The sequence below is a fragment of the Gasterosteus aculeatus genome, chromosome 20, assembly GCF_964276395.1.
Source record: "Gasterosteus aculeatus chromosome 20, fGasAcu3.hap1.1, whole genome shotgun sequence".
NCBI classification, from domain to species: Eukaryota; Metazoa; Chordata; class Actinopteri; order Perciformes; family Gasterosteidae; genus Gasterosteus; species Gasterosteus aculeatus.
The window spans coordinates 8510420-8530609 of NC_135707.1; the positions used below are offsets into that span (position 1 = coordinate 8510420).

The following is a 20190-nucleotide window of genomic DNA, read 5'->3' on the forward strand; positions in this document are numbered from 1 at the left end:
GTTAAATTCTTCTTTTATTCTCTTTAAAGCAATCAGTCGGTAAGCCGCTGAAACAAAATTACAGATTGGCTTTGGAGGCAGGAGAAGACCATGTTTGGCCCCCTTATCTTCACCATATGCAGTATAAATACAGTAAGAACAAACAATCAAGTAGCTTTACGTTGAAAGGCAGATGAAGGGAGTAGCTGTGTCGCTAACAAACATGTGTCACGTGTTCATGGTTGCTGGTCCTGTGATGGGACGGTGGACGCAGGTCGGAATGGGTTCCAGTTTGGGATGTTGAGTCCATCAGATGTGTTCTGGCTCTCACAGTTCATCTTTGCCCCCCGTCACCCTGCCTCTCCCCCTGCTCCTCTCGGTCGGTGCTTGGCTCCGGGCGTTCCTGGCAGGGGGGGCGCCGCCCTCCGGCTTCTCGCCGTCCTTTTTTGCCACACTCTTTCCGTCTGCGGCCCACATGAGCTCCGCCTCTTCTCGCTCCTGAGAGGAGACGAAGCAAAGTGAGTCCACGTAGCTGTGGAGGTACAGCAGTCACCGGAGATGCAAGGGAAGAACTAAAAAACGGAACATTATTAAGGGTGTTTTATTGCTTATGACTTTTTCAAGAAGGAAGCCCCGTTATTTCTTCCTTTTCAAACGTAAAAGTGTAGGACGAGCTAGACAGTCTTACTTAGTACTGGGTAACTTATTTCCAGATTTGTACAAATGTAACGACGAATCTAAAGGACACTGATGGGGTCAAATCAAAGGCCGGGCTTTGCGAATGCCAAAGCATGAAAACAACCACCACATTTGCATCGCACTCCAGCTGGTCTTGTTATCCAACACCCGGTCTCCCGACATTAACAGTCACGTGACTGCAGGCGAAAGGTCCGACCTGAGGATGAGGTCATCGTCACGCTCACCATGTCCCTGTACATCTTTTCCTTTGTGAACCAGAGGGCCAGCGCGCACCGACGGCCGCTGGTCACCGCGGTAACACCATGTGGATTTACCGGACCCGAGGAGAAGCCCACCAGGCGACCGCAGCTGGGCTTCACTCGAGCCTGGTGACACGGAGCAAGAGGGAAGAGCTTCAGGAAAGGGAGATCGGACGGAGCCCGGGATCAAGATTGGGAGGCGACTTACTGTTATTGTTTTAGCATCCCTGTTAGTGAAGAACAGCTCTCCTCCGTCAAAGTCGTCGTTCAGATAGAGAATGGCACTGTGAGAGAAACCGCTCATTCAGTAAAAGCAACCATTATGGTCTCGGCTAAACTGTGTATTATATGAATAAGCTTCACTTCCCCTGTTGAATCACAGAAAGATAACATATATCTTTTAGACGTGATCTTTAAATGTTCAATCCATATTGTGTAGTGTGGTTTTACACATCATTACAAACACAATTGATGTTTTTGGCTGCCCTGTTCTCCCTGCTGATAAGATCATTTCCGTACCTGAGGTCTCTGTGAATGAATGCTGGTGGTTCCCTCCAGCATTGATTGGTCTCTGGCTCAAGGAGACAGTTGTCAACGTGGACAGGATGAGACAGATCCAGCCTGCCCTCCTGATCACCTAACGGCATAGAAAAACCAAACAAATATGTTTTTTCCAGCAAAAGAGAACGTCTTGATTCCCAGTATGAAAGTCCTTGTAGTTGTACTAGTTCCACACGGTCAGCACTATTTCTCCACATAATGAGTAAGTAATAATGAGAAAGATGTGGGTAATGTTGGCGTTACCCGCGATGGCGCTGCGGCAGACCAGGTGTGTGAAAGAGGTGAAGAGATCCGGGGGGCTCCTGAAGTAGGAATGCAGCAGCTCTCTCACCCTCTCGCCCAGCTCGTGTAACAGCCGGGCGTCTGATTGGTTCACCATGCCGTCCTGCGCTAGCTGGGATAGAAAGACACCAACTTCATGAATTATGCCAGAGCATGATGATCAGAACTACTGTATTCAATTTAGTTACATGTGGTCAATTACATTTTAAGTAAAGGTTATTCATATTTTTGTTTGCATTTCTCCCTGTTCACCCACCTGTACGGCCCTGAGGACAGTCAGGCCCTCAAACGTCTCATGAGGCGTGTGCGGAGACCGCCGTCCCCGGTAACCATCCCCAGCGGACGCTGCAGCCTGTGGCAGACGAGATGAAAGGATGGAAGAGCGCGTCCCTCTTCCTATTTAAGTAGAACCGACTTTCAGCGATCTAAACTTACCTTGGCTAACTGCAATATGCTGTCACACTCCTTCTCTGTCATGACCCCGTCAAGCACCACGCGGTTGGTCCCGTTCATTAGCTGGTCATCCATGGTGATGGTCACGCCCGTCTGGAGGACAGGACCACCTGGAGCAAGGACAGATAAGGAAAGGATGATAGAAGACATTGGCACAATCTTAACTGCTGGTATAGTGGCTGGTAAACTGGTATAAGAGGGTTATTGTCTCGCCTGAAAAAAAGCCACTTTCATCCACTTCCTCCATCTGCTCCCCTTCCTTCAATTTATCATTTATCTTCTCTTTTTCAGCTCTGAAAGAGGAAAAATAGTAAAGTTAACTTCCCATTAACTTTTGCAAGAGCTCTTGACACCCAGCAGATTGACTTCTGTCATTCTCACCTCCAATCATTTCTTAGTGATTCAGGTACAACGTCTTCCGGAGTCCAAAGATCCTTAAAAGGAAAGACAGGGGATTACATTTGTGGTTGTAATTTTGTGGATGACAATAGGCTACCTTTGCCTCTGTACTTACTGGGTCTGTGAAACTGAAGTCTAGGTTCTCCACCCCAAAATAAAGAAGCCTCTTCTCCTCTAAAGCACGACTAATGTATGCGACAATTTCCTGTGTGACAAATACAGCGTGAACATAGGTAAGGACATTAAATGTATACTATATAAATATATAAGTCTCCATCTCTAAAAGGTCACTGAACAGTAAATCTGGAAGGATCTTAGATTATACTATATATATAGATATAGAATGTAATGGACATCGAGTGTTACCTGTGCGGGCTGTGTGCCTGGTGACTCTGCGTCTCCCCCTAGTGTCTCATAGTAGAGCTGCAGGTTGTCCAAAGAGTCCTTGTCAGAGGGGTAAAACAAGAGCAGGGATCGAAGTGTCTGCACTGCTCCGCTTAGATCACCAGCTGCGAGCAAGCAGGAACGCAAAATAAGGAGGAGTGACACAAAGATACTGACAAGGAAGATGCACAGGCGCAGTTTGAACTCTGAACCCTGACCTTTAAACTGTGCAATGTGCAGATGCTCCAGCTGTGTGGGCAGGAAGTCCTCCTGAGATGAAAGCCTTCCCGGTCTTGTTGCCACCTGAGTCACACAGGACTGCCGGCACGAGAGCAGCGAGAGGGACAGAGCTGGATGGAAAAGAAATGCAGAGTCATTGGCTTCTTCTCAGTCTCTCTTCTGGCAGTCTGGGTTCCTTTGTAGTGTTTTTTTTTTTACATTTTCATCTTATACCTGCAGCCTTCTCGAACACACCATCATTACTTTCCACTCCCCTGTCCTCTGGCAGCCTTCGGGGGGTCACCTCGCACTGCACCCTGCACTCGTCCGTCTGCCACAGCGTCTTATTCACACAAGCTTTCCATTTCTCTGATGCCTGCACCCAGTCAGAGGAGGCCTCGCTCTGAACAGCAGAATCATACAGCACCTGGGTTTGACGACACGCAAAGAGAGGAAAACAAAGGATGTATTCTTGAAAAAGATTCTTCTTTCATTTTTACTGATGAAATAGAAGTAAAAACTTGTTGACTTGTTGTGTATATAACTTTTCGGACGGCTTGGAAGCCATGCCATTACATGGACAATTTAAGCCTCATTCAGACAAGCCGTATCATGTTATAACATTAGGAGTCTAACAGACAGAGTAAGAGGTGTCTTCAATAAGTGAAGGCGGTGTTGGATTGTATTGCTGGATGGGAGAAAGTGAGAGCGAGGGCGAGGTAAGTCCGTCCCTCCGTCCCATTGCTGTCTTTCTAACATCCCATCTTCATTTAAATTTCGCCACAAAGAAGACTGTCCCATCCCTCCTTTTAATGTTGACTCAATAGATCAGTCCTGTGCAGCCCAAAAAATCATGTACACGTGTACATGTATATGAAATTCAGCTACCTTAGAAAGTGGTGAAATTCAAAGATTGATCTCTTTCCTGCTGAATAAATACATCATGCATCTCCTTACCATTATATTCCATATACTTTACACTCTATTTTGTGAAGGAACAGGCAAACCGAAGCAGTTCATGCACCTTACTCTACATTATTTATGGATAACGTCCACCTGACACCCGCGGCTTCCCCTTGACCCTCTCCTTGACAAAGACGTCATCCCTCCCTCCTCACCCAGTGTCTCTCGTTCTCCAGCTCCCTGTCCTGGAAGGCCTCCTCGGTCACCCCCTCCATTCGTCTGTACTTCTCAATGTTGTTCCTCATCTCTAAGTGACTGGGGTTTGCCACAAAGTAGGTGTGAGCCGCCGACGCCGCCTTCTGCAACTTTTCCAACTGATGTGCGGGAAGAGAGAGAGTAAACGGGGGTTAGAGAGACGTGGACGTTGAGCCGTGCGTGTCTCTGAAGGCCGCTCTGAGGCTCACCTTGTAGTATACGACCTGCAGGAAGTTGTAGGCGTTGCGCGTGTTGAATTCATACTCTATGTCGGTGGATACGGGAAGCTGTGCAGCAGGCGTGACGGAGCGGCCGATGCAGAACCTCAAACATTCAGCCTTCCGTTGAACCCAGTGTACGGCCCACAGGTCCCACAGACTCCCCCCTGCAGCGTCTAGCAATACAGGAAACACAGTTTTTGGAAGTGAAATATAATGTGCCATTGAACACTGTCGGTCCTTAAAACATGAGATAACAATGTCTCATTAATAATCATTGTTTACAAAATTGTTAAATTGCAAGCATGCAAACTGACCATATGGCCCATTCCACACTATTTATATTACAAACTAATGGATATATTTAGCAACCTAATGGATTATATCTGCTAATGATATTATGAAAGGTTCATTATCTGCACAATACATGGTGTAATGGTAAAATATAGCGATGCCATAATGTTTTATTATTTCAATGTCTAAAGCTAGATTTTAATTGTGAGGAAGTTCCACGACACCAGCTGTGTGGGAACCATCTGAGCAGAGGTCAAATCTATTAGCAAATCTAATCAGCCACATGTTGTAGGTGCCTTGTAAGCCTTCCTTCAGGTCCGGGACCTCGTTGCCTGTCTCCATTCCTTTAGCACAACACAACCAAGGTGTTGACTCTGTCAATGTATAAATGTTCCTGTGCTGCTCTCAAACATTAAGAAGAAGCTTGCCACTGCCTGTCGATGTATAGCTGAGTAACTTCAATCCCTCCCAAGACACATCTGAAGATGAGTACAAAGAAAAGCAATATCATATTTGCTAAGTTTTCGTTCTGTCTTTTCTTTCATTCAGCAGCGTCTTTGCGCCTTAAAAGTTCTTTAGAGGAAACCGTTTGATGATAAACGCTTGGTTGAACTGCTGTTGTAGATACAGTTCAAAGCCCAACTCTACAAGCAAACGTGTCTTCATTCAAAGGGGAAATGGTTGGGATGCACAGGTGAAGTAATGACAGTGTAGTATTACATTTCATTAACAACTAACGTAACATGTTGTATAATTCAAATGTGAGTTGAATTCAAGTATTGCCCACCTAGATTAAACAATTACTCGTGAATAACAATTTAAAACGTACAAAATTACAATTTGGCCCATCATTCTCTCTCCCTCTGCACACACGTCAGCACGCGCACACACACACACACACGGAGGGCCTTCACATCGCGACGTACCCAGTTGATGGAACGCGTCTTTCCCCGCTGCCGCGCATTCACCGTGGCACAGCCGTCGCACCGTGGACAGTGACTCCTTGGTTATGACGGCTTTCTCCAGCTGCTCTGCGGCGTTCGCCCACTCGCTCCCAAAATAAGAGCGCACCCCGCTGTAATACAACAGATCGTACGGCTGCAGCAGCGACTGCGCGCTCGAGCCGACTCTTCCCGGAGCGGCCGAGGTGAAGTGAAGTAACGTTATTAATGCACCGGTGAAAACACGAAAAAGCGCCACGTAGACGGCGCGAGGACCCGCGGGCACAGCCATGGTGGGAGACTCTCGAACCCCGCGGAGGGGGAGACGGAGCAGATGGGGGGGGGGAGAGGTGGGACTAAAGGAAATAGTTGGGGAGTGAAGGAGAGTGCAATGAAGAAAGTATACAGTATGATGTAATGGGGATCGTCTTTTCACGTGGTGCGCGTTTGCGTTTGATAAATTGGACATGGTGCGGTTTAAATCAAGCAAGAAGAGATGAATTGAAGTGTTTTGAGCCGGTCAGGCGATTTGTTTTGTCGGGCTTTAGTTGCCCGGCGAGCGGAGCTGCAGTACCGCGATGTCGCCGCCAGGAGGAAGTCGTTGGTTCAGTTCAACGGCCGTTACCGTAAATCTCAGAAAAATAGCTTGAAGTGAATTTAAAAAGTATCCAGTGGACGTGTAAATCGATAATGTGTTAATTAATCGGTTATCCGTCTACAGAGACGCTTTTAAGAAGTGATTTGGATTCACTGACAGCAACCTGAGTCTAAACGCACTGTGTGATGAAGTCACCGCGGTGGTCGACACGCCACACTTTACGGTAACGAAGCGCAGCGCTTCGGCGTGCAGGCAACTGTTTGTTCGGCCTTCCCCTCAGTACAAGGCATCGTCTCATGATTCATTCAGCCAAACACAGACAACACCAGACGGGTTAGACCACAGACACTCTACCGAGCCCCGGAAATACAGAGGCTGGGGGGTATAAACAAAGAGAAGCAAGTTTCCCCACTAAAGAGCGGAATTAGCTAGCTTGTCATGGCGGAGGTCGGTGAGGTTTTGATGTCCGTGTTATCCACAATTCGTGTTCCGAAGCCCGGGGACCGTGTCCACAAAGACGAATGCGCCTTGTCATTTTCCTCGCCGGTGAGCCATCTTCCCTTTTAACAAATCAAAACACCAGCCAACAAACCGTGTTGTTTTTATTTCTCGTTCACTCTCACGCTTTCTTGTCTTTGTCTAACGGGACGTTTGGTCATTGTGTCTTACTTCAACGCACTGACGTCCTAGATTTTCCGGTTTGAAATAACCAGCAAGCTAACGTCGAGCTAAGCTAATAATGCACTGCAATGGAAAGTTAGCTGCTCTAGCTTGTTGGCTAACGTTAGCCATGTCAGTGTAAATGGGTATGCTGTCAAAGCAGCTAGCTCGGGCGATTAGTGTTTTGAAGCTCGTGGTTTCTACATTTTTTTTGCTGTTGTCATAATTATCGCGTGGACTTTAGTATAATTTAACCTGTTTTGAGGTCATTTGCACGCGTAAGCAGGATGCCAAAGTAGTTTAACTGCTGATGAGATATGTAAGACCTCAACGTTTTGTTAAGCTTCAACTGCCCAGCATTGTGTCACATTACAGAGAAACACAGACAGCGTGTAACATTCAGTCGTGTGCGTTTCTGCTTTACAGGAAAGCGAAGGAGGACTGTATGTGTGCATGAACACTTTCCTTGGCTTTGGAAGTCAGTATGTGGACCGGTACCATGCCCGGACTGGCCAAAGGGCTTACTTACACATAACCCGGATTCGCAAGGCTAAGGTACCAGTGAACACTTTAATCTACTTTTCCTAAAAACTCCAGTCTATTCGACATTTACGTTTATTTACACGATGTTTTTTCTTTACAATCGCTTACCAAGATGCCTGAACTAACCTCTAGACGCACTGATATACTTTGTTATTCTTACAGAAGGAAGATGACAATAGCTCTGGATCTGGACACCCGCCAAAGAAAAAGCCCACCAGATTGGCTATAGGTGAGTCCATGGGAGTATTTCCACAAACGCAGGTAAAACGGGTGTCCTCTTTTGAGACTGGCCTGTGTTTACCTCCCTTTTTGATTCTTTTTTTTTGTCCAGGGATTGAAGGAGGGTTCGATGTGGAGCAGGAGCTGTATGAGGAGGATGTAAAGGTGGTCATCTTACCTGATAGACAGGAAGTGACATCAGAGGACCTTGCTACCATGCCCGACGTTGTGAGAGAGCGGGTGAGATCTTGTGTCTCTTCTGGCAAGATAATTCTCAAGATAATGTAGTTACTACTCTACAATGTGAGAATGATGATATCACTTTGTCTTAATACTGCAATTGTCGTTAAATGCTTTCAAACAATATATGGTACAAATTCCGTAATGTAACATTAGGGCTCCTTGGTTACTTTCAGTTATCGATATGGTGGAGAAGTTTTATTACGAGCTGTTAGTCAGGATTAATCTCTTCCTGTTGATTTATTTACCGCCCCTCCAGGTGTCCCTGTCAATGGCGGGTATCATGGCAGCCGATTCAGTGTCTCATGCCTTACAAGTTCAACAATGGGATGGAGAGGTGAGACAGGAATCAAGGCATGCTGCTGACCTTAAACAGCTTGACAATGGAGTCAAGATCCCTCCCAGGTGAGAGCCTGTCAGTTCTGTCCTTTGGATAAACATACCAAGTAGAGCGTTATTGCGTACATTCTTGCATTTGCAGTTTGCAAATGACAGTCTTGCATTTAGGATCCATAATTGTATCTGTACATTAATAATGTTGTGTTTTAGATTATGCAATGTATAATTGAGATAGCTATTCAGTTATATTTAGTCAGTCAGTTTAAACATTATTTTCAAAACACTTTTATTGGAGAGTGTGTGACTTGTCTTTTCTGCCTCATAGCGGCTGGCGGTGTGAGGTGTGCGACCTCCAGGAGAATATTTGGATGAACCTGGTAGACGGCAAATTGCTGTGTGGTCGCCGGTATTTTGACGGCTCCGGGGGCAACAACCATGCCCTTCTACACTTCCGGGAGACAGGATACCCAATTGCTGTCAAACTTGGTACTATCACTCCTGATGGAGCAGGTAAGCAGGTGGCAGGAACAATAATTCTGTTGTTAAAATGTTAAAGTCAACTTTTTGTTGTCGTTGGCGAAATCTATTCTTGAACATTTAATCAAACTCTCTTGATTACGGCAGTCTGCTACACAAAGACAGAGCCATCGATTTTGAGCAACAACACATGTTAGCCTTTATGCTTAAATCTTAAATCTAACTTACAAATATGAACAGAAATTGTCCTACAGATCAGCTTGTTGAATGAGTGACCAATCAAATACTATCCAAGCTCAAATTCACTGCTTGCATCAGTATGCAGGTGGATGTAGCAAATGGTCTGCTCAGGTTCATTACATGTAAAAGGCACCTGAACTCCATTCAAATGTTAGTTTTGTCAGTTTAGATCCTGGGGTCGACCTTTCTCTGCAATTATTTTCCAAGTTTATTTACTTGCTCTCGTGTCCCCCTGCTGGCCATTCAGCCTGATGTCAATCACACACAGACACTGCCAGCCGACTGACACAATTGGCTACGGGGCTTTTATATTATTACAACTTGCCTAACTTTATACAGAATTTGCTTTTTTTCTCCAAGGTGTTTTGCTTCATTGCCTTTTAATTTTCACACCTGTTATGTATGTCCAGATGTGTATTCCTATGATGAGGATGACATGGTATTGGATTCCAAGTTACCGGAGCACCTGGCTCACTTTGGCATCAACATGATGACCATGGAGAAGGTAAGCTCTGTGTTTAGTTGAATCAGGCTTAAAAAAAAAGTATTTATGTTGAACTTGTACAAATATGAAATCAAATGTTTTGCTATGTTCAACATTGAATTAAGTTCAAAGTTACTTCACAATTTACATGGTACAAAGTTAGTGAAGGATATTGGATCATTTGTACTTGTTGGCAGACATCCAGGTCTCTACGGGTTTACCTCGTAGGTTTGGTACATAGATTTGCAATGCACTCTAAATTCATCTGCACTGCAAATTATTCTAATGCCAAGAAAACAAATACCATAGATAGTACCATACCATATAGGAAATAATTTTAGGAAAAAATAATTTTTTTAATAAATATTTCATCCTGGCTTTTATCATTTCTCCCTACCAACTCACTGTTAAATAATACTTATGTTTTATCAAACACATAATTTAATGATGACAGAATTACAAATTACTAATGAAAAACATGAATACAGTGAAATTTCCTAGCATAGCCATTATTATCATCAGTCTGCTTTACTCCACACCTGTTTATTCTATTTTCCGGTTACCATTCATGTCTTTGCCAAATACTTCTCTTTTTATGCAGTTTTGTTTTACTCAACACTGTATTTTCTTGTTGATGTATTTTTGCATACACTGCGCCCTTCATTCTCTTATCACTTGGACCTCTCTGCTCTCAGACCGAACGGACAATGACGGAGCTGGAAATCGCTGTGAACCAGCGCGTGGGGGAGTGGGAGGTAATCCAGGAGTCGGGGACCACCCTGCGGCCCATGTTTGGGGCCGGTTTGACTGGCATGAAAAATCTGGGTAACAGTTGCTACCTCAACTCTGTCATGCAAGTGCTCTTCACCGTTCCAGACTTCCAGAACAAGTCAGTACCCTCCTCCACTCATAGCACCCATCCGCCTTTTTAGTCCAAGTCGTTATGGTGACCAGCTCACTTCCTGTGATGTAAAAATGACAATGTTGATTGTTATGACGGACTGCGATCCAAACACTGCCATCAAGCAGAAGAGTTATATATATATATATATATATATTTACATTTTTGCTTCATCAACAGTAAAATAATGTTTCATATCCTTCTTATTGCCTTCCAGATACGTCTCTAACATTGACAAGATCATTGATGAAGCCCCAAGTGACCCCACCCAGGACTTCAAAACCCAAGTGTGAGTTCTCTCTTCCAACGTCTGGTTATTGTTTATGACGAGCTCTTGTGTAACCATTAGATGTCCAAAAGCACTCCAGTTGTATGACAGGAAAGCAAAGTACACTCTTTGAAAAGTATATTTAAAGATTTTAAGTGCTATGTTTTGCACACCGCTTTTTAGAGAGCAGAATTCCTGCACACTTGCACTCAAGCACCCTTCCCTCTTAGCCAATTTGTATTGTAAAATAACGTCTCAAAGCTGTGCCTAATTCAAATAATGCCCACTTTTAATGCATAAACCTTCTTCTACCCACCCGAGATAAGTTTCTCCCGGATTAGACGTTCTCCCATGTTTTTCCGTCTCTTTAAGTAAAATCCATCTCGTCCTTTATCCAAATCCCCCTCTGCTATGTTGTTGGATGCAGTGATGTCAGCTGTGTTTGTTTATCACAGAGCCAAGCTCGGCTATGGTCTGTTGTCGGGAGAGTATTCCAAACCAGCGCCAGACCCTGCTGATGAAAATGGTGCATCTGAACCCCGGGTAGGAAAACGCATTCAGTGTTAACAGTTATCCATGGCACACGTGGGAGATAGACCACAATTCAACTTATTTCTGAGTGTAACTAATATTAACCCTTACAAATCTGACCGTTGATGCTTTGTTTGCAGGGAGACCAAATTGGTATAGCACCACGGATGTTCAAAGCACTTGTTGGGCGGGGCCACGCAGAGTTCTCTACGAATCGACAACAGGATGCGCAGGAGTTTTTATTGCACTTCATAAATATGGTGGAGGTAAAGAAATGCAAATTCTGCACCTCTCCTCAGCCCCAAGCTTTCCTATATTATATTCATCAACCCCCTCCCCTCCCCAAACACACAGAGGAACTGTCGCTCTGGGTCCAACCCATCCGAAGCCTTCAGGTTCCTGGTGGAGGAGAGGATCGTGTGTCAGCAATCGCAGAAAGCCAAGTACACGCAGCGGGTGGACTACATCGTCCAGCTGCCGGTGCCGATGGACCAGGCCACCAACACAGGTGTGTTAGAAAGAAATGCCGAGTGCTGCGTAGTGGTTTTAATAGCCTTGTCTCATTAATGAGAGTTTTTCTTTAAACAGAAGAGCTTCAGGAGGCAGAGTGCCGGCGTGAGGAAGGGGACTCATCCGCCCCCACAGTGCGCGCACAAATCCCCTTCACAGCTTGCATGGCGGCCCTCAGTGAACCGGAGATCCTCACAGACTTCTGGAGCTCGGCTGTGCAGTCCAAGACTACCGCTACCAAGTGCGAAGAGAGACAGCGACACATGCTGAAAGTGATGAAACAGATCCCAAGATGTATTTATTAATAACCGCTTTTTCTTCTCATTTTTCAGAACAACCCGCTTTGCCTCTTTCCCCGACCACCTGGTCATCCAAATTAAGAAGTTCACCTTTGGCCTTGACTGGGTTCCCAAAAAACTGGGTGAGCAAAGCTATTAATAAAAGACAAATAGTTTTGTTTCTATACACAAAATTGTGTATTCCTAATCCTTACAGAGTTGGATATCTGCTCACTACGACATTTTTAATGCATGGTATAGTCTGAAGGGCTGCGTGTTGTATTTAATACTCATAGTTGTATTTAAATGTACGCATGTAGTACAGGCGAGGCTGATTTATTTGTATAGCACATTTCAACAACGAAGCAATTCAAAGTGCTTCACATAACACCATTAAAACATCAGGCAGAAGAAAAGCGAATTTAGAAACCGACATTAAAGCAATAAAGGAGAATAAAATTTGCAGTGAGGTTTATCAAATGAAATGAAAAGCATCCACTTCATCCGGATCAATTAAAGGTGGCAGCAAACCGAAAAGCCACAGAGAGTCTGCGGACCTGCAGTTCTCCAGGAGTTGGCTCCAGATATGTGGAGCAAAAAGGATAAATGCTGCTTCTCTTGTTTGGTTCTATTTTCATTTCTTTTTGTAATCTCAGGCTCACTGTCGTTTAGACAGTTGTCATAAACCGATGCCAAATGCAAAACACTTGTTCCTGAATGACTGGTCGTGTCTGCTACTGCGAGTAATTGCAAGTCTCTCTTTCCTCTCATAAGCATAGAGCTTGAGCTGAGACCAACGCTGATTTTCAGTTCTCACTTCACTGGCGGCAAACATTTTTTTAAATTTCCTGTGCAGTTTGTTAACAAACATTAACGTTATATCGCCGAGATTTTGGAAGATTGATTTTGATCTTTGCAAGATTGATTGATTTTTGCAGTAACCTGGCGGCAACATGCTAAAGAGCCACTAACTAAATCTCCCCTAAAATGTTTCACAAGTGGAAGGCAGCTGTTTACCTGGGGATGAATATTTACCAGCCAATAGCACAAAGGCACAGGACAACTCAGAGCACATATTGATGTGATTGATATTGCATTTTAGCAGCTCACATTCACTAATATTGCTTCAACCGAATATTTGGATGGAAGTGGGTAATTGGTGTTTTCCCTCTGCAGACGTGAGCATTGACGTTCCTGACACTCTGGACCTGAGCGCCCTGCGTGCAACTGGCCAGCAGCCTGGGGAGGAGCTTCTACCAGAGGTGGCCCCGCCCCCACTCATGACCCCAGATGTGGAGGTTAAAGGTATCCTGGGTTTCCATGGCAACGAGGAGGACGACTCGCTCTACTCCCCACTGCTGTGTTAGTCTGTCTGTCGTTTCTGCTCTTTTCTGTCTCACTCCCAGTTGTCCATACTGATTTCCTCCTTTTCTTTTTTTCTGGGTTTTCTTTTTTTTTTTTTTCTTGCGTCCTTCTGTTGCCATATTTTATTTTTGTTTTTTTTAAGCTTTTGTATCATGGGATTTGAGTTATTCAATTAAAAGTTGGTGTCATCCCCTGGCCTCCAAATAGAGTGCATTAACATATATTTAAATGTCATGACATTGACGTTATTAACAATGTTAAATGCATAGCGTACATCCAACTTATGCAACCTTTTCCTCTTGACACATTCAGCTCCAGTCCTTGATGACTCCACTGTGTCCCAGTTATGCGAAATGGGATTCCCACTGGAGGCCTGTAGGAAAGCTGTGTATTACACTGGGAACACTGGAATCGATGCTGCCATGAATTGGATCATGAGCCATATGGATGACCCAGGTGTGCAGAGCAGTGCGATTTTTACCGGAAAGCCAGTTCTCAATGAATCTGATCACTCCTCTCACTCCCACAAATGTTCTGCTCCTTCTGATTGGCTGTAGACTTTGCGGCCCCCCTGGTGTTGCCGGGCTGCAGCTCCGGGCCCGGGACCACACCCACTGAGAGCCTCTCTGAGGAGCACCTGGCAACCATTGTCTCAATGGGCTTCAGCCGAGACCAGGCAACCAAAGCACTTCGGGCCACGGTTAGAACTCCTCCCCTTCTAGAGGTGGAGCAGTGCGAATACAAGCACAGCTGCCCCCTTTGTGTTCAGACAGTGATGTTTGTTCATTAGTCATTAGTACCTCAACAAAAATGAGCAAGAGCTAGATATAATGTGATAATATGATCTAGGAAGAAACATGCTAAACGTTCTACCTGTAGATCTTCTATTTGACAAAATAGTCCATCTAAATCCACGTCTCCTTTAACTGGTGTTTGCTTGTCGCAGAGTAATGTCCTGGAGCGGGCCGTGGACTGGATCTTCTCCCACCTGGACGACCTGGAGTCCATGGACGTGTCGGAAGGCGGGCGCTCAGCCGCAGAGAGCGAGGGGGGCAGAGACCCTCCTCCCCCCGGGCCTCGTGTCAAAGACGGCGCAGGCAGTAAGTCTCCCGGAAGAGAGAAAGGTTGAATAACAAGAAATGTAGACAGCTGCAACGTTGCCTTCATGATTTGTTTTAATATTGTATGATGTGTATCATATTTGTTCTAATTATAATTTATCATGAATTCTCCTTTATTCAGAGTATGAGCTCTTTGCGTTCGTCAGCCACATGGGGACGAGCACAATGTGCGGCCACTACGTCTGTCACATCAAGAAGGATCAGCAGTAAGTGTCATTTTTCCTCTTTCAAGGCCACAATATGTCCGAACTGTTTAGAATATATCACTGCGAGAATTTATTCCATAAACATCTCACGTCCTTAGAACCAAAAAAAAATTCATTCTACTCTCAGAGGGAAATTGATTTTCTTTCTGTTGCACCGAAAAGAGGAATATTGATTAAACATGCGGATCATTGAAACTGAACTTTTTAATTATGCATGAATGGCATTTTTTAAATCAATATCTAATAGTAATCTAATTTAACGCAGCAGTAGTCCAATACCTTACATTACCGCCATTTCACACTGACTTCACGTAATGTAATAGCTAATTCTGCAGTGCGTCAACAGGGGGCCCCGTACTCCACCTACTCGGGGAAAGCACATGTGGTTTTAAATAAACAATATTGATTTTGTCCTGTTATAACTTATTCTTTTTGCACAACTTTTATCTTTAACAAATAATGACCGTAGGATACTCGAATGATTTTTTTATTCTTCTAATATTCTCACGATTTTGTTGGCCATCATATTAGATCACAACGCAACTGTCACTTTGCCCACGTGACGGACATTTTATTCTCTAATCAGATTTAAAAAGCCACCCTTTTTGTATCCATAATCAAATAAATAACCTGTTTTGTTATCAAGTTTCTCTTCGTGCACTGAGCCGTCTCTCTCTTTCACAGGTGGGTAATCTTCAACGATCAGAAGGTCTGCGCTTCAGAGAAACCTCCCAAAGACCTCGGGTACCTCTACTTCTACCGGAGAGTGGCTGAATGAGGCGAGGACACGTTGGACCCGGGGTGAAGGAGAGGAATCATGGCCGCTAACACAAACACACAAGACAGCATTTGTAGTCACCTCCCACCAAGCTCTTACAAGTCCCCCGGCATGCTTCACAACTGACTTGGGTGTAAATAAGTCTCTCAGATTGCAGTAATTCATTTAACTGGGAGATATGCAGACGTACAAGCCGGGTGTTTGGGAGGGAATCTTGTTCCATTGATTTACAATCCATGAGCCCGTTAAAGAGAAGCGCATTCATTTATTTACCAGGACAACTGTGCCGAGTAAAATCGGTTAAAACACGCGTTCCAGGTTTTACTCAGAAATTGTATCCAGATAATTCGGACGGCTTCATGAAACAGGCCCCCCGAACATGAGAGGGTTGCTTAATCGATTTTCTCCTTGCTTGGCTGTCTCATAATTCATGCCCTGACTACTGTCACAGACCCCCCCCCCCCCCCCCCCCCCATCAGAATATGTTGCTTCCGTTGGACGGTGTCAACATTTTAGCCGGGCAGCAAACATCTAAGTAAAAAAAAAAAAAAAACATTGTTAAATGTCCACAACGAGAGGAAATGCCACTTAGTCACACAAACAGCTCAAATATGTGTTACGAAAAGAAGAAAAACAAGTCACAACGCTAAACCTGACCAACGGTAATCCTCAGTTTTTTTCATTAGTTTGGTGAGGGTGATATCTGGGTGGTTTGTTTCCTGTTTCATTTTGCAAACAAATCCTTTGTTACTTCTGCTGTGACAAATAAAGAGTTGTCTGACATTTTGCCTTTCTCTTTTTCTGAAGCAGTCTTCATAGTGTTCTTATTTACATTCAGCGTTTCCCTTCTGTGTTTGTTTCCCAGCTGCTTTTGATTAAAAGTGAACCACTGAGAAGAGTTCTCAGCTTCATGTAAAAAAAAACCCAACCTGTTGTATGTAGAGGATCCATGGCCTAGTTTGTGAGAGAACACCAGCACGAGGAGCAGAAGCCACAAAGAGCGAAGATTTGGCATCGGCCCACAACGCCAAAGAGCGTGTTCGTTCTTCCGCCTCTTTACACTTTCTGTATCCTTGTGCTTTGGCTTTTGATGAAGTAAGGACGAGGAAAGCCTTCAGTTACGACTGCACTGCTTTAAAATAAGGTAAGATCTCAAACTAGATTGTGAAATCAAGTTTTACATAGTTAGCTGCAAATATTGGGTTTAAAGTCACTATTCCAAATCTGCCTTTTTTTTACCGCAATGTCGATCTTAACGTCATCGATGAATCACCTTAGTTATAAAAATGTACCTTATAGGTTGTTGCGTGTCCTATTATATCTCTAATAAAACTACAATTTGTTTGGAAACCAACGTGTAAGATTATAGGTTAAATATGACAAAAAAAATGTATGCACCCTCGTGTAAAAGCCTGAGGTCTGTATGTATGAAGGCGGATTCTAAAGCTGATTCTATCTTATCTCAATATTAAACGTTTGCCTCACAAAAGAAAAAACATTGAAAGGAGTTTAAAGGAGAGCTAGTTAGTTTTAAGTATTTACTAATTATATTGCCCGTTTTGGTTATCCACTAAACCAAAGATATGATTTATGACTAAATATTTAAACTGGAATGTGTACTTCAGACTTTGAAATTCATTAAACCGTAATGAAAACACTGATTAGGATTCGTCTGAATTGCACGACATTTTTTCACTCTTTGCCGTATCAGTAAGAAATGAAAAATTATGACATCAAATTTCTTCATGCATTCTTGAGCGTGTTAATTCATTTTCAAAGAGCCGAAACACAAGATGGAATTTTCCTGGTGACATTTTATTTTTATTTTTATGCAAGTTTGCAGTTTTACATTCGTAATACAAGAGGTAGAGTGAGGAAGGAAGTAGAAAGCTAGCTCGGTGGTTATGGATGACATGTTTTTTGGGGAAGTGCTTGTCTCAAACAGAAGCTGTGTGATATCTCTTTGACACCGTGAACTACTGCATTATACATTAAATACTTTTATCTTCACTGAAATTTGTGTTACTTTTTCCACTCAGATCCTACTTTTAAAATGAAAACCATTGTGTTGTTTGGGTTTGGTGAGTAAAAATCCCAGATTTAACCTGATTAACTGCCTTTTTAACTCATATATAGTTATTGACATATATTGGACATATATATATCCAATCCAATAGTAGTCAAATATATTACAATAACACAGTTTTGTCTTTGTCTGTATACACAGAATTTCCTGTTTTTCCTTTGAATAAATATCCTTTGAATAAAGTGAAAAGTGCTTCATGAACGTGATCTTCTCTCTTCAGCGCTTGCTTCTCTTTCTGCTGCGAGCAAAGTGGTCCTCATAAGTCCCGGGCAAAAGGTCACCTTGGAGTGTGGGGTCAAGACCTTCAAAACCCTGCAGTGGCATCAGGGAAATGACCTGATACACAGTGTTTCAATGTCCGGCTTGCCTCGCAAAGGTACAGACGGACTTTAGGCAACACTTGAAAAAACAACAGTTGAAATGTCGTTAATCCCACTCAATGTATGTTCTGTTTTAGGGTCAGCTAAAATTATCCAAAGGACAAAGGTGAGGAATACAGACCTAGAGATCGTTAATGTGAAGGAAGAAGATACCGGAACGTTCATTTGCACAGCAGATCGGAAACGTGAAGAACAAACACTTCTTGTGGTCTCAGGTGAGCTGAAGACATACAAATAAAATCTCATCGTTACAACGAAAATTAAAAGTGCATGTTTATTACATATTTGTATTGGTACTCATTTTATTGTGTAACAGATAATAAACCCTTCCCATTTATATTATTAGATTGATACAAATTTTTCAAATTAAGTGATTATTCTTGGAATTGAGTAAAATAGTCTTTAACATTGCCCCCCCCCCCCCTATGAAAGAGTTACGCCTTCAAACGTTTCGAAAGCTCCCGGCTAAGCAGTTCTTTGTGCAGTAAAAGCACTTTACTTTCATTTAAATGTTTTTATCACGCCCAAAGGGCGTTCCACGTTCCCTATGATAAGAATGAGGACCTCAACTCTCTATTTCTCTCTGATCTTCTTCCACGTACCCGCTCCCCCTTTCTGTGATAGTCTGGGACAACAGCCACTGTGGGGTAAAGGATGGACGTTCACACTCTGGGTCACTCAAATCTGTGGACCGCTCTGCAGGGATCTGGGAGTGTACGTTCTCCCACGCCGGGGTGACGCACAAACACAACCTGATCAGAAAAGTTCAAGGTCGGACACCGGCTTTCACCAAATGTTTGTTCTCGGTTTTTTTCACGTGGATTTAACGCCGTCAAAAGCTCCCGACGAGTGAGCACGAGATGTGCTGTGTTTTTACTTCAGAACCGGCTCCTGAAAGTCCACCATCCCCTTCCCAAGGACCAAAGCCCGGCCCGACGCCAACCTGCCTCGACTGCGGTCCCTCGGGTAAACCCTCCATCCGCGCTCAACAACAACAACAACAACGGGGATTCTGTACTCCACGTGTCATTGACTCCCCGCTTCTTTCCAATGGTGTGTTTTCATGGCTCAACCAGCTGTCACTCCGCCTCCACCTCTTGTTCTGCTGGGCCTCAACTGGTGGATTTGGGTCGCAGTTGGACTAGGCTGCCTGGTCGTGGTGTTCCTCCTGGTCATCGTCATTGTCCTGTGCAAGAGGTTCAAAAGAAAGAAGGTTGGTGATGAAAAATCACACAGGGAATCTGCACGTGCTGCTCTGGGGATTGGACTTAGTGGGTGGGATGAAGGGAGGCGGATGACTGAAGCAAACAAAATCATTGTAGTGTGATTTAATTTCTTTCCGCTACAGAGAAAAATAACGATGAAGAATGGACGACAGCAACTGCAGCCGAAGAAGTACTGCCAGTGTAACTGGTAAATCTTCCTAACCGGCTTCTGTCTAGTAAATAAATGACTGCATCTCCCCTCCAGCTCTATCTATTCACTTTACAGATGCTTTCTTATAGACTCCATTCACTTTATATGAATGACTGTTTGACCTTCATTTTCACTGTGCCTTTTACCGAGTGCTTCATTATTGTGGCGTAATTAGTGTGAAAACTTCTCTTCTTTCCTCTCGTTATCGCAGCCCAGCAGCTGCAGCGAAACCGCGGCAAGGACGCCGGCGAGAGAAGCAACCAGCCGCCCGTCTGCAACCCCTGCTAAAGCTGTGACATGAAAGGCCGATGGAAAGAAAGGAGAGACAAACATGAAGAAAGAGAAACATGAAGAGCGAGATTGAGAGGAAGGGACAGTGAGAAATAGATAAAGAGAGAGAGAGAGAGAGAGAGAGAGAGAGAGAGAGAGAGCCCTTGTGTGAATGCATCACGAATGTAAGTTTGCTTTTTTAATGCTCAAGATGAAAAATAAAAATCAAATGTAATGATGTGGGCGCTTTGAAGTTTTAAACAGTGAACTGAATGCAAATATGCTCCTCCACTGCAAAGGAGAACAACGTCAGCCTGTGCTTGTTTTTGTCATTCATGCCTCATGTTAACTTGTAAAGAAGACAGGACGTCTTTGCGCTCTCCATTGAAAAATAAATTGAGTTGATTTTGAAAGACCTTTCTTGTGTTTATGTGCATCGGGTAGATGCCAAAAT

General features: G+C 43.9%; 3 protein-coding genes across 5 annotated transcripts; 2 read left to right on the top strand and 1 right to left on the bottom strand.

Annotated features, from left to right (window-relative positions):
• p3h3 (prolyl 3-hydroxylase 3) lies at nucleotides 1-6295 on the bottom strand. Of its 2 annotated transcripts, XM_040165728.2 has the most exons (16): nucleotides 5812-6295; nucleotides 4583-4767; nucleotides 4334-4492; nucleotides 3450-3642; nucleotides 3215-3346; nucleotides 2979-3121; nucleotides 2728-2817; nucleotides 2595-2647; nucleotides 2427-2506; nucleotides 2196-2323; nucleotides 2017-2112; nucleotides 1722-1872; nucleotides 1437-1554; nucleotides 1126-1201; nucleotides 903-1043; nucleotides 1-477 (listed from the first exon to the last, which is right to left on the bottom strand). In XM_040165728.2, the coding sequence occupies exons 1-16, from the start codon at nucleotides 6293-6295 to the stop codon at nucleotides 307-309; spliced, it is 2400 nt and encodes a 799-aa protein (XP_040021662.2). In that variant the 3' UTR covers nucleotides 1-306. The 2 variants fall into 2 exon arrangements, with proteins under 2 accessions (XP_040021662.2, XP_077951113.1); XM_078094987.1 differs by lacking the exon at nucleotides 903-1043.
• Nucleotides 6296-6646: 351 nt separating this feature from the next.
• usp5 (ubiquitin specific peptidase 5 (isopeptidase T)) lies at nucleotides 6647-16367 on the top strand. 2 transcript variants are annotated; one of them, XM_040165707.2, is made up of 20 exons: nucleotides 6647-6970; nucleotides 7511-7639; nucleotides 7790-7856; nucleotides 7959-8086; nucleotides 8346-8491; nucleotides 8751-8935; nucleotides 9553-9647; nucleotides 10322-10515; nucleotides 10745-10816; nucleotides 11251-11338; nucleotides 11467-11592; nucleotides 11681-11834; nucleotides 11915-12077; nucleotides 12169-12257; nucleotides 13291-13476; nucleotides 13792-13935; nucleotides 14037-14179; nucleotides 14426-14579; nucleotides 14722-14806; nucleotides 15491-16367. In XM_040165707.2, the coding sequence occupies exons 1-20, from the start codon at nucleotides 6863-6865 to the stop codon at nucleotides 15582-15584; spliced, it is 2550 nt and encodes an 849-aa protein (XP_040021641.2). In that variant the 5' UTR covers nucleotides 6647-6862; the 3' UTR covers nucleotides 15585-16367. The 2 variants fall into 2 exon arrangements, with proteins under 2 accessions (XP_040021641.2, XP_040021642.2); XM_040165708.2 differs by having other exon boundaries at nucleotides 13291-13419.
• A 142-nt stretch (nucleotides 16368-16509) lies between these two features.
• Nucleotides 16510-20149, top strand: LOC120810859 (uncharacterized). The gene is made up of 9 exons (XM_040165828.2): nucleotides 16510-16728; nucleotides 17624-17665; nucleotides 17891-18046; nucleotides 18128-18265; nucleotides 18675-18821; nucleotides 18933-19016; nucleotides 19127-19263; nucleotides 19399-19463; nucleotides 19678-20149. The coding sequence occupies exons 2-9, from the start codon at nucleotides 17638-17640 to the stop codon at nucleotides 19760-19762; spliced, it is 840 nt and encodes a 279-aa protein (XP_040021762.2). The 5' UTR covers nucleotides 16510-16728; nucleotides 17624-17637; the 3' UTR covers nucleotides 19763-20149.
• Nucleotides 20150-20190: the final 41 nt, after the last annotated feature.

Bases quoted from the DNA above. Each gene is read 5' to 3' on its own strand.
- p3h3 (XM_040165728.2), bottom strand. From the start codon at position 6,295: ATGTCCAATTTATCAAACGCAAACGCGCACCACGTGAAAAGACGATCC. The intron at 1,202-1,436 runs GTACGGAAATGA...TTTCTCTCACAG, and splicing joins TTCATTCACAGAGACCTCAG to TGCCATTCTCTATCTGAACG. The intron at 1,044-1,125 runs GTAAGTCGCCTC...CCGTGTCACCAG, and splicing joins GGGATGCTAAAACAATAACA to GCTCGAGTGAAGCCCAGCTG.
- usp5 (XM_040165707.2), top strand. From the start codon at position 6,863: ATGGCGGAGGTCGGTGAGGTTTTGATGTCCGTGTTATCCACAATTCGT. The intron at 13,477-13,791 runs GTTAGTCTGTCT...TGACACATTCAG, and splicing joins GCTCTACTCCCCACTGCTGT to CTCCAGTCCTTGATGACTCC. The intron at 14,180-14,425 runs GTTAGAACTCCT...TGCTTGTCGCAG, and splicing joins CCAAAGCACTTCGGGCCACG to AGTAATGTCCTGGAGCGGGC.
- LOC120810859 (XM_040165828.2), top strand. From the start codon at position 17,638: ATGAAAACCATTGTGTTGTTTGGGTTTG. The intron at 18,822-18,932 runs GTCGGACACCGG...TTTTTACTTCAG, and splicing joins CCTGATCAGAAAAGTTCAAG to AACCGGCTCCTGAAAGTCCA. The intron at 19,017-19,126 runs GTAAACCCTCCA...TGGCTCAACCAG, and splicing joins CCTCGACTGCGGTCCCTCGG to CTGTCACTCCGCCTCCACCT.